At 44.1% G+C, this 12,915-nt stretch overlaps 1 protein-coding gene across 2 annotated transcripts in view; it reads right to left on the bottom strand.

Moving 5' to 3' along the window:
- Nucleotides 1-12,915, bottom strand: part of LOC8035715 (triple functional domain protein) — a 259,166-nt gene that overhangs the window by 80,856 nt on the left and 165,395 nt on the right. Inside the window, exons 48-51 of one of the 2 annotated variants that reach the window (XM_042287364.1) lie at nt 12,295-12,478; nt 11,026-11,071; nt 7,541-7,610; nt 3,451-3,575 (exon numbers count right to left, since the gene is read on the bottom strand). In XM_042287364.1, coding sequence (XP_042143298.1) covers nt 7,577-7,610; nt 11,026-11,071; nt 12,295-12,478 — 264 coding nt within the window. In that variant the 3' untranslated portion in view covers nt 3,451-3,575; nt 7,541-7,576. Of the gene's footprint in view, nt 1-3,133; nt 3,576-7,540; nt 7,611-11,025; nt 11,072-12,294; nt 12,479-12,915 lie in introns of those variants that run through there. The other variant, XM_042287363.1, reaches the window with a different exon arrangement.

Raw genomic sequence — 12,915 nt, 5'->3', positions numbered from 1 at the left:
TGATTACACGAACGCGTGCCGGTATGAAACTCGCCGACAAGTGCCCTTCGTCGACCACTTCACTCTGAAGAAAATTGTTCTCAAAAAAGGTGTGTCGCGATCTTTGAACGTTTTAGAGCGCAGCTCTTAGGCGCCCGTTTCCGGCTTGAGCGGCGTCGGCGCAACCGCGAGCCGAGCCCCCCCCCCCCCCCCCCCCCCCCCCCCCCCCCCAAGGATCTCGGGTTCCTTCGAGGGGGGGGGGGGGGGTCACGTGACCCTCCCCCTCCCCTCAGTACCCTTACCTCCTCCTCCTCCTCCTCAAGAGTTGCGCTCTAATTCGGCGTTACAGGGAGTTGTAAACGGCTTTCACTTTTTTAACGAGGAAACAAGCTACGCACGGTTATGATTTCGGGTTTGTTAGGATGTTTAGAACGTCTGGATTGAGTTGTCATCACAAAAAGACGATATCAGAATCGACTTCAGTGCCGAGTCTGGTACCAAATGTAACGGCATGCAAAAAACAGGATGCAAAAGGTTTTCTTTAGAAAAACCTCATGCGAAGCGTAAATATCATTCTCACACGTACCCAATGTTGCCTATAACCTTTTTACACCAGGCTTACATACTGTAACGCGTGTCTGCGAACAGGCGCGCTCGTGGCCGAATATATCATACTTGGCTCGCAAGCAAAAGACCGAGGTTTGATACCTGGCCGCAGATACACATTTGTGTTGTTTCTGGGAATGTCACGTTCTGGTAAATTCGAGAACCGTGTTACTTGTTCGAGGTCTGAACGTTCTACGCCGACTACATAGAACATTTCAGTTTTTTTGGCGACATAGCAAATATTGAATCAACAAAATAGATCTGGGCAACGTTTGGGCCGCACCATCATACCTCAGCAAAATAAATGAGGGGAAGCGAGGCCACTTCCCCTCATTCTCAAATTTTCCAGGACAATGACGTCATAACCCTCGCTTGATCGCATCCCATTCAACACTTCTGTGGTCTTATTTTGCGGAATCTAAATTTCAGTTCAGTATACCTTTGAAATGATTTTGGAAAACTTACTTGCTGCTCAAGGCTGTTTCTTGCCCTTTTTCAGAAAATATGTTTAGTCGAGTTGAAAAAGTTCAAATTGATGCCCGCAATCGTGCATAAAACACGCAAAGAGGGACCCAGTACAAAAGATAACTCCATGGCTGTCCTTCCATAAAGTTTAAATTAGAATAAACTTCAATGGGACCGGCAACGCCGACGGCATAACCCCCTCTGCGAAAAGGGGCATGAGAGACCGCATTAAATTTGGTTGCTTTGGAACGCTCTTGTACAACGAGCTCACAAACGCCAGCTTGTCTAGAGACGGGAACTTTATGGCCCATCCCCATCTCCCAGTTAAAAAAAAAAAAGGGAAGGCCAGCGCACCAATGACCCTTCTGTGTGTTCCTTCTGTTCTTGGACTGAGCAGTAAATAGAAAACGACTAACACTTTTCAAATTTCCAGGGGCCAGTATGGGCACTCTGACAGCCAGGGGCCTAGGGCTGCAGCCTCCTTAATCCATATCTTAATAATCCAGCCCTGCCATTTCGAGATCAATGCATCATCAACAATTTTTCTCTGCGATGCATACTTTTTGCAGAAGCGATTTGGCTAGCGTTTTGTGAAACACTGTATATTGCAGCACTCCCAGCTGGCCAAGTAGGCAGCGCGCCCATGGCCTAGCGGTTATCGTGCTTGCCTTCCATGCGAAAAGCCGATGTGGAATGCCTGGCTGCGGCTATACGTTTTTGTTGCTTCTGTAATGTCGCATTCTTGTAAATTCAAGAACCCTGTTGCTTATTCGAGGTTGGAATGTTCTACGCGCCGAACCTTCTACGATGATTGTTCCAGAAGCCCACGTGTCTACATAAGGGGCTCCGCGTGGCGAGCCGCAGGCAGTCTCGCCCCAGCATTCGATCCTTCTTTATATATAGTTTCTGTTTCAGCACTTCCTCTCGAACACATTAAGAAAACATTCTGCACATAGTCCAAGCACCTACCTTGGAGCAGTCTTCACCACACATGCAGTTTCCACGTGACAGTTTAGATGAATAGTTAGTCTTTTAGCACAGACACCACCATGTGCAGAGTAAAAACACACATGCAAGTGAACAAGTTTATTATAAAATCATTTATCCATAAATACTGACTAGTACTTTATACATGCCTTATGCCTTTCATCGCATGGGTTCATGAAGTGGACTTAATGTACAGATCATATTTCACACTATACAAACAAACCATTCTCCTGCAGGTGTAAAATATTATGCATCTCTCTGGCCAGACACAGAACACAACAGCCTGCACCAAACACGCCCTCGAAAGACTGGAAAGGATCTTGGCTGCCCGGAAAAGACCAGGACCGGCCCACTTGTCAAGGTACTGTGTTTTCATGTAGTCTCAACTTCCGTGGTTTCAATTTGGCTGAATGCTTGGCTACAACTCATCAAAGCACAGACCCTTGGGACTCGGTCAGGAGGGCACGAGAGAGAGGCAGAAACAACTTGCGACAATGTGAAAAGTACAACAGCCACAATGGAGGAACTCCCGCAAATGCAAAATTAAGTAGCATTTCAGGGAAGCTGAGCATTTCTCTTGTTCTTGGACATGGACTTTAGTGCGGCAGCCCAGTCGGCCGCAGGAAGCACTGCCACAGTGGGCCCGACCATCGGCAGAGGCACTGCAATAGCTCCCACCAAGTGCCAGTGCCGCTTTTGGTGTTGTCAGGTAACATCAATTGGTGGCAATGTCGAACAACAACAACCTTATCTACGCCTACCTACACGCAATCTCTACTTGTCAGCTAGGTCATGCTGCCTCTTTTACACACTTACTTCCATGTACACCTATGTACAACATTCACTCTGGTTAGCGGCATGTCACGCACGTGCGTGCGTGCAGGCAGTGCACACACCCAGAGAGTACACAAACAACCATGCATGGTAAGTTGGGCACAGACACTAAGACACCGTGTTATCCCTTTCCGCCGTCTATGTACAGATATGTACAGGCACGTGTGCATAGCCGTCCTAACACACAGGGGGTTAAGAGTCAGTCGTGAGCAGCGGTGGCCAGGGGGCCCTCCAGAGCGGCCGGCGCAGCAGGGGCCCTTACCGGGTGCGACGTCTCCGACCAGCGGCGCCCGTCCCCGCCAGGGTCCAAGGTTGCAGGCCTGCTGGCCGAATCCAGGCTGTGACTGAAGCACAGCGGTGCGTCCGACTTGCTGGCTGCCTTGGGCCGCAGCGTGTTCCGGAAGCCCTCAAAGAAGTTGCGCTTGCCCTTGCCCGGGCTCTGCTGCGTGGGGCACGACTGCTTGCGCTGCTGCGGCTCTTCCACAGCAGGCGCCGCCTCGGGAGTGGCCCCCGCCACCGCTGCTGCTGCTGCTCCGGGGCGCAACAGCTTCTTGTCCCGCCCCGGGTGCCGCATCGACTTGGACGTCAGGCTCGGCACGCTGTCCGAAATGGCTGCACTCCGCACCGACTTGTGGGCCGCCGCCGGGTGCGACAGCGTCTTGCGCAGCGATGGGTTCCACAGGGAGCCCAGCTCCGGCGCAGAGCTGGACACACCACATGGTCTGGCTCACTCCTGCTCTTTTGCTTCCTTCGGGCAAAATCTAGCCAAATCTGGGAAAGTTACTTCAAAATGTATTCTGTTAGATATTCGTTTTAAGGCACGTGCCTAGATGCTTCTTTCAAGAAAGATGCAGTTAGTTCAAAGATATACCCTCTTCACTCTACTACACTTGATTTTTGTAAAAATGAGTATCCTTCGAAATGACTCGACTGTAGTGTACTGGCATGGTTCTGCCATTTAAAGCCGCCATCCTCTACCCTGCCCTTCAACATTTTGCTAGTGATACCAGAAAAGTGCAAGCAGCAAAGAAACTAATACAAGTTAGTACATGAAATTGTGTCCAAAGTATACTAGTGACAGAAAAACTAAATTACCCAAGTGTCTACCCTTTGTAAAAAAATAGTACCTATACTAGCCAACACTTCATAGTTACTTCTACCTGGGCAATTTACATCCCAGTCACTAACAATGCGAGTCAAGTTTAACAGCATGAAAAAGTCTAAATAAGGCGACAATGAGGTATGTAATAATTACAAACCCACAACACAGAAGACCCCTTAAAGGGCAACTCCGCTCAAGTCCGAAGATTTCGGGATAATCAGTGCTTTTGCATGAAAAAGTCCTAGTAAAAGACACTACATCATTTGCTTCGCGAAAAATGGGATATATATTTTTAAATCCAAACACGAGCAGAAAACGAAACCGAAACTTCGGCTCCATCCGGCAACATTGGCCTCGGGCTGCCAAGAACATGGCTATTACGTCGTCCTCTAAGCAACAACGGGCGGGATTGGGCGGGCACGTGCCAGGCACAAGTGTCGTCTGCACCCCATACTTCATCACGTCTTGGTGTCTATGCCATTCGATGACGGATGAACAACTGCGGCACAAGTCTGCAAACATAGGGTCCATAGTGTGGACGAAACTCCGAGAGACAGTAATCACAAACTGCGAGACGATGACGGCAATTGTGACGCGAAAGACGGCGGTAATGGCAGGACCACGGTGGGGCGGCCGGACGGCTCCCAAAAAGCGCACTGCGCAGGCGCACCGAGAGGAAACATTGCCGACGTCGCCCGTTACGCTTGCCCAAAGAAGTAAAAACAAGCAAAAATGATGACGTTTAACTCAATGTTGGCTACGCCCATGTCCGCTCGAGTCAGCTGATTTCGGCAACTTGGCGAGTTGCAAAGTTTGCCAGACCGTTTAAGAAACGTCTAGAAAGAACTACATCATAATGTTTGACGTCTGATCTTCCTAGGTGATACTGAAGAGGACTGCATTGTTTTCTCAAAAACAAAAAATGAAGCGGAGTTGCCCTTTAAATATCTGGGTATGCAAATAGTAAAATTTCGGAAGAGATTCATTAAAAAGACGAATCACTAAACACCTAGGAATTACAGTATCAGCGAGCCATTTGAGTCACAAACAAAACAATATTGCATTAAACCTGACCTCCTATGAGCCAAGAATCAAAGTTTTCCAGAAGACTAAATGAAACAAGTAAAACAATTAGGGGTGTGCGAATACCGAATAGTAGTTATTGAATCGAATACCGAATCGAATTAAGAAAAAAAAGCCGAATATTGAATTGAATACTGATTTTATCTGTAGGAATATTTCAAAGTGCGCTGTGAATGAGAATATTCTATGTGCAGAGTATGCACTTGATGCAAAACAAAAACTCAAATGTGTGAAAGTTCTGGTAAAAACAACAACAAAAAAAAAGCAGCTGCTGGACGTGCGGCACTAAAGTGGATTTTGAGATCCCATTTTTATGGCACAAACAGTCTATCTACCCTAAGCGTCATGGAAAACCCAAAGCTACCGCCATGCATGACTGCTTTCCTTGTTAAAAGCACGAATTGAGCACCACGACATCCTTTTTTATAATTTATACCTGAGAAAACCACAATCTTTAGGGCAAAAAAGGACATAGGTGATTTTTTCTTATAAAAATAAAGGGATAGGGGTCAAATCTCATTAAACTGGCTTAAACAATATTTAATCTGAAGTAAAAAAAAAACATGTTGTAAGGGGTCGCAAGTCACCGTCCAACAGCAGCTATGCATCATTCCTCAGTCCATCTATCCTGTTTTAGAGAGCCTAGATTTAAAAGATGAAGCAAGCGTAACTGAAACCATCTATCCTGTGCAGATTTGTTGCAAGTGTGCATGCGTTGTGTCGTTGCGTGGAAAGAAGAGAAGAGAATATAAGAGTGACGACGTCTGCACGCGATCGACGCTTTCGTCCTTTTGTCACCTTCTTGTAGCTCGTATTCCAAACAACACGGCTATCGAACAGTCAGAAACACTCAAATCTAGGCACACTATTCCTTCTCCCTTCCATTTTGTTCCGAATCGCGGCTTGTGGTTCAGAAGCGACGATGATAGCTCGGCTGGTTTCATTGGTGTGGTTAACGCGGCGTTCTTTTAGCGATCGTGCAGTCGCCGATTTCTGCGAGTGTGCCAAGTGTGTTCTTCATCGACACCTCAATTTGAAATGAGGGGCTTTACTTGTGAAAAAAATTAGGCATGGCATGGAATTACGGCAGGATGTTTTGGTTGCGATTCAAGATTGTGTGACAATCGTGATTAAATCTGTGTGCCATAAAGTTTATGGCATTCACTACTTTTTTTTCTAGTCTGTGCACTAGATCTTTGTGGAATGGTAGGATCAAGAGATGTTTCTCGCATGGTCTGTCCAGCATCACTGCCCTAAAATTGGGAGAAAAAACGGCTTTTTTGTCAGCTCCGCCGCCGACTGCGTGTCTTTTGCCGATTATATTAAATATTCGAGTGACCGAATACTAGGAATTCGATTCACGAATTGAATAATTCAGGAACTTACTATTCGATTCACATTCATATATTCAAGTATTTGCACACCCCTAAAATAATCAATAAAGAATAATGGCAAAGCAAGCACCACTTGTTATAATTACTGGAGTAGACCAGCACCTTCGCAGGAGATGCATGCATTGGAGTGCTGAACGGTTATGACCAGCAGTATCAGTCTGACCAGTCTCAACGGACTAACACTCCTAATTCAATATCAACAAAATAGCCTCCTTTTAGGTTCTATTTCAAGAGATTTAAGCATGCAAGCTAGGATGCACAGAATGCGTGCCATTTACCTTCTCAGAAACCTCAAAGTAAAAAAATTGATATAAGAACCCAGGGGTAACTTTTCAAGGAGAATGGAATCACCCATGAATGTTAGCTCCTTTATAAGGAAAGGCAAATAAGTGCTTAGACTTTTCAAACGAATTTCCCTGCTGTGCAGTAGCAAGCTAAGGGCTTGGAGCTAGGTCAAGTGAGATAAAATAAAACTGTCCAATTAAGAAACACAAACCAAATTTCATTTATGAGTAGAAAGATTGATGGCTGATACTGCAATTGGAAAGTGTGGTCGGAAATTATTTATACAGACGTATGCACAAGATGACATGTTCCAGAGATATGTGGTCTGCCCCAAGTTGTGTGAGCTTTGCCATAGTTGATTCCTAGACATTTGATGTGCCTCAAAACAAGGGACTCCATTTGGAGATGAAATGAAAAGGTTGCCAACTATATAATTGCATGATCAAAACAACAACAAAAAACACCACATGAGCCCTAAAATATCAACATGTACTAAAATCTGCAGGGAAACAAAGCCTACACTGATGGGTAGCCAACATCAAGTTAAGGGATAGTGGAGCCTGCTACAAAAATACAAATATTGTAACCCTCAAAATGAAGCACAATCAAAAAGCACAAAAGGACAGGAGAACACTGATGCAACAAAAGCAGAAAGAGCAAAGCAGCAGCAAAAAGAGAGCAGCATAAAAGGCCACAGGCATAAAAATGACCATGAGGGCACCACCAAATCACACAGCTCCGCAACTCAGTTTAAAGCTCAGCTTAAAAAACGCAAGAGTTGGATGGTGACCACAGCCTTACTTACAGCAGGGGTTGGTTATACAGGAATTTTGGAGGGAGGTCAAATTTTGGAAGTTTTGCTCGGGGAAGGTAGCCTGGGGAGGTATAAACAACAAAGCAAGGGTTACACGTCTTGGACCAGCTTTCCATGGAGCAGCAGGGGGGCTCCCAAGAGCGCAGTTGGCATGCAACGAGCAATCTCCAGAAAACGATGCATGCCGAGGAAGAGGGCAAATCCCTCTGACAAAGGCCCAACCAAATTTTACAATGGCAGATAACTAAAGATGTGACTTTGTAAGCTTTTAATAGCCAGCAAAAAAGGGTAGGGATAGCCTTTAGAACAGTGTTGAAAGCAAGCTAGCAAAATCAAAGCTGAAAGGATGCTACAAAATGTGCTTTGGCAGCAAGAATAAGCCAGCGATTATAAATCAAACCATATTTCCCTGCTTTAATCGTTAATAATGCCAAGAGTGTGGTCTTTTTTCACTGAAAAAGAGTGGAAATCCATGAAAATCAGAGTAAAAAAATGTTACTTAGTCAGACACAACATAAGACAGTGCAAGGGGGAAAAGGGTGAAAACTAAGAAAGCTGAAGTGGAGAGGAGCAACCTCCTTTCCACAATGGCTTTTCTCATGTGTACCCTTTTCCCCCTCAAACTGTCTTTCTTATGCTGTATCTGATTATAGACTGATTACTGTATTAAATGCTTTAGTAAAGGGCAACTCTGATCTATTTTCAAACTTGGGATTACAACTGTTCAGTCAATGTTCCTGAATTAGTTAAATTTTTTTTCTCAATACTGTGTGTAGGTTTATAAATATGGCGGCTTAAAGTTTGGTTTCGGGCGTCTACAGTAAAACCGAAACTATCTGCTAAAGAGGGATGGCAACACCGATCATCAGCTGTACAGCCGCGACGCTATGTCGCCGTAGTGCTGCGGTGCGCAGCGCAACGTGCGGAATCAACCGCAGCACCACTGCAATGCGACATCCTGGGGGTGCTGTGGCATGCGTCACCCAGTGTTGCTTAACTAAAAGATAATCCGCTTGCCACTCGCTGAAGAGCAGCTTGTTGCATTTTTAAAACCGGTTTTAGTGGAGTGTGCGGCTTCACTTCGACGTAACATTTCAGTTGTGATCATGTTTTGTGCCACTAAGGCACAAAACATGATCATTTATTTTGGTTTTATTTTCGACCAAAGTTGACCTTTAAAAAAAAAAAAGGTAAAAAAACAACAACAAGATAGCTTTAAGAGCGGCAGCCAACATTTCACAAAGAGTCTTCACTTTGGAGAAACTGAGGCTCTTGGCCCAACGTTGGCTGCCACAGAGGCTTCCATGAGGTTCCTTCACACGGCATTAGCAGAGGCTAGTCAAGCAGCGTGTCAGTTACTTTTTTCTCTGCCTCCTTTCTCTGATTCAGGGATCAATAAAGAATTAAAAAAAAAAAGCATAGTTCATTTAGAGAAATGCTCTTCAATCCTCAAGGAAAGGTTAGGATACCCTATGGAACTACATATTGGTCAGTCCCCTCTATTTAGTACACTTATAACATATATGAGGTGCACCCAGAAAGCAAGTTCCATTTTAAAATAAACTTATGCCACATTATTTGTGAGATGCTTATTTTAAAGTAATTTTGCATACCTTAATCACCTTTTAACTCCCTTTGTTAAAGGAGCTGTGCAACGATATTCAATTGGAATGTTTTTCTCTCTACACGAGCTTAATGGCACACCTGGGACTCAAGGATACTCACACGCAACGCCCTTGTCAAAGAAACTCCTTTGTTGCGGTGTAATTTCAAGGACAAAAGCGATCATTTTCATTCAATCTCTCCTTTGCAAAATTTGATGACGTAACTCGGGGATCGCAGTACACCCAAGTGACGATATTTGAATGCGGTTCATAGATTGGACCCGAGCATTGCGTGGGCACTCGACTTGGGCTCGTGACAATTGCTAGCTCGAGGAGCATTCGGGTTGTGAGCCGTGTCCAATCGCTGCAACGATGACAACAGCCGAGCCATAACAACGTCTGGAACTCAGCGCGTGTCCTGCGCTTTGCCAACCCCAGCGCGTGGCTATGATCAACACTGGCGGCATATAATCGGCTCCAGATCACGTGGCCGCTTGTTCTGGGTGCGAGTTGAGGGGGTGAACGCTGCTCGTTTTTCTTTAATTTTTTTCTGGGACTTCTATTGCGTGGGGTGAAAAACGAACGCCTGTTTCATAGGTCATTAACGTTAGGGATCCGTTTTAAGCGGTATTTGCGCAAAGTACAAAAATTGTTGCATCGCTCCTTTAAGACATTTGTCATATTGTGGTGCAAGTTTTTGAATACTCTCGTAGTGCAAGTCGGACACCCAAGTCTTCAGCAAGCACCTTTGGCATCCATTGTGAAAACAATTAGTGCCACCGAAGTGTTTTGTAATCATTTCATGCAGTAATGATTTCTCAACTAAGCTCAGAAGCTGCAAGGCATTGATTATCCAGAATTTTATCATTCACTTGCTCCACCCAACTGTCTGCTCTGCAACGTATCACGAGCACTCTGCCGCCTTTCATCACAACTTTGAACTTATTATCTACTGTTCCTTTGCACACTGCATTTAGTACATTGTCAAGTATAACAGGTAACGAGGTGAAGATAAACTGAGGAAAATAATGCGTGCCCAAACTTAGAAGAGAACAACAAGAGTCGCAGGCGTCGAATGTCGACATGACAGCAGGGTCAAGCGCTGGCAATAGACTGATTCCGTACGGCCCTGTGGAGCCCCTTTTATAGCCGCTCCGCTTTCTGGAATATTCCGACTAGACCATTCGGCCCTAGAACATTTTTTCCTGAAACAAATGACAATGTTCTCGAATTTCCTAGAACCAGGAATTTTAGGAGTCAATAAAAAGCTGCATCTGGTCCCAGGATTCGAACCTGGGACCTCTGTGCGAGTCAGGTGCGGTACTCACTCGACCACTGCACATGCACGCGGCAATATGAATTTTGCTAAGTTGTCGATGGACCTTTCATGGTTTGACATTGGTGGCCTTAAATAAAAAGTCATAAAATTGACTTCAGAGATGCAGGTCATTCTACTGGCAAAGCACAAACTGCAAAATAATTAGTCTCACGAAATGGCACCAAGGTGTGACTGATGGAGAAGGGAACACAACCGTGCATGCATGACTCAAAAGTAAATATTCTTGTGGAACTTATGCGCAAACCGTCCTTACTTTCTGCATGTGCCTCGTCCATCATTTTCTCGCATCTTATATCATGCCACATTCAAACTGTACGTAAATGATAGCAATTACTAAGACCAAGCGCTTCTCGGCGAGAATCATGCAGCCCAGCAAATTATTGGCGATATTTCAAAAAGCTGGAGGTGATTTAATCAAAATCTCTAAGTATCACCATCAAGATATATATGATAAAACAAAATCCCTTTACCCTTTAACAGCACTATTGCAATTTCCCAGAAGCTTTGCATGAGAATGAAATGCAGCAACTTACATGTCCTTGGTGAGCTCTTTTTGATACGCTATAGGGGACTGTATCGCTGTCAAGAAAATGAAGCACTACATGTAGAACACTTCAGTAAAATTTTAAATACACTGCCTGTCACTAGTGGGTCAAGTATGTGGCCTAAGACAGCTCTATCATAAGCTGCAGAGGCAATACTTTTTTTGCAATAAAATTCATGGAAAACCTTCTTGACAATCATGCTACCAGCCTTTTCTCGTAGCCTGTCACACGAGGCTAGGAAAAAACTTTAAACAACCAAAATGTGGCAAACATGGTTGCAATCACGACTCACAAGCAATATTCTAAAAAAAAAGAAAGAAAGATTTATGGTTTTTTAAACACATTAAAACAGCAAAAGAAGCATCTGCTTTCTCAAAGTCAGTCATTCACTCCTACTATTATTCAGTAAATTGGAACAGCCTCCCTTTCACATCAATGAGAACACAGCAAAAGCAAAGTCCATGAACCTGACACAAAACAATGCTTGACACATGACAAGCCACAGCAAAAAAAAAAAAAATCTAGCTTTTTTTTTTTTTTTGAAAAGTTAAATATATCTTATTTATTCAATTTGCATTAGATTTATTTTCTTTAAACCAAACTTACATGATTTAAAGCACTTCAGCAAGAAAAGAGTTACTCCTTTATCATTAGATGTCTTTTTTAATGGCTTCCTGATATACCGTAAATCTTTCCTGCATGATCATTCTTTGCTTCAAATACAAAATAAATGCCCAAGAGAAGCAAACACTGGTAGACAAACAGTAAATAGAAACTAAAAGTGCGAGAGATAAGACGTGCAAAAAGAAGGGCAAAGGAAACAAGCAGCGTTTCGGGCGCACACCTTTCATCACACCGGAGTAAATCGGAAATATTTTCAGTATTATTGTGGAGAAAAGTTTGATTTAAATCATTATAGTCAAATTAGTTTGATTCAAATCATGATTTATATCATTATAGCGAAATTGGCTCGATTTAAATCATCTTGATTGTTATTTTCTTCCTTGGCCAGAGCTCCTTCTGAATCTGACTTCAGGCCTTTAACTCTTAACTTGTACGTAGTGCTTGCAAAGGCACAGGTACAAGAGGGTAGCTCAGCAGAATAGTTTGTTTGCACGAGAAAGATATTTTGGAAAGCCATATGCTATTGCCTGTGTTAGAATTGCACACAACTCGTGAGATGTCCTAACTCCCATTTGACAAATAGACACCTTATAAGAGCAACATGAATGTGAAAAGTGCCAGTGGATCACTCACCTCTAAGGAAATCCAACTGGGTTTCTAGGATGGCACGGATGTTGCAGACCCACTCATTGCGGGCTTCCATGGAGGGGGTCTGAATGACGAAGGAAACACCTTCCTGGTGCGGGTCTTTGGAGCAGAGCATGAACTTGAGTGGGTCGCCATCCTCCGTGTGCTCGTTGAGCGACATCTTGTTCACCTAGAAGGCAACAATAAGGCTCATTCCTAATCTTTGTCTTAGAGACAGCAAACCAGGTTTTGAAAGCACACTAACTTCACAGAGGAAATATTCAGTCCTAAAATATCACTGTTTACATGCTACTACAGTCGAACCCAGATATACTGAATTTAAAGGGGATCATAAAATAGTTCGCTATATCAATAATTTGATATACAAAAATAAGTTAAATTAAGCTCAAATTGAAATTTACCGTCGTCTCTGCTAATACCAAAGGTCGCGACAAACGGGAGCTTACCCAATAGAGCATCCAAGAGCCGCTTAATACAGTACAGTAGAGCGTAGTTGGCGAGACCGCGAACACCAAACACCACTCTTTTGACAAAATGTGCCCCAAGACAGGGACAGAGCAAGGGAGACAACACGAAGCACTCCCCAAACACCACCATGCATACACG

The sequence above is a fragment of the Ixodes scapularis genome, unplaced genomic scaffold (genome assembly GCF_016920785.2).
Source record: "Ixodes scapularis isolate PalLabHiFi unplaced genomic scaffold, ASM1692078v2 PGA_scaffold9__187_contigs__length_104089568, whole genome shotgun sequence".
NCBI classification, from domain to species: domain Eukaryota; kingdom Metazoa; phylum Arthropoda; class Arachnida; order Ixodida; family Ixodidae; genus Ixodes; species Ixodes scapularis.
This window is presented reverse-complemented; position numbering and strand designations above follow the sequence as displayed.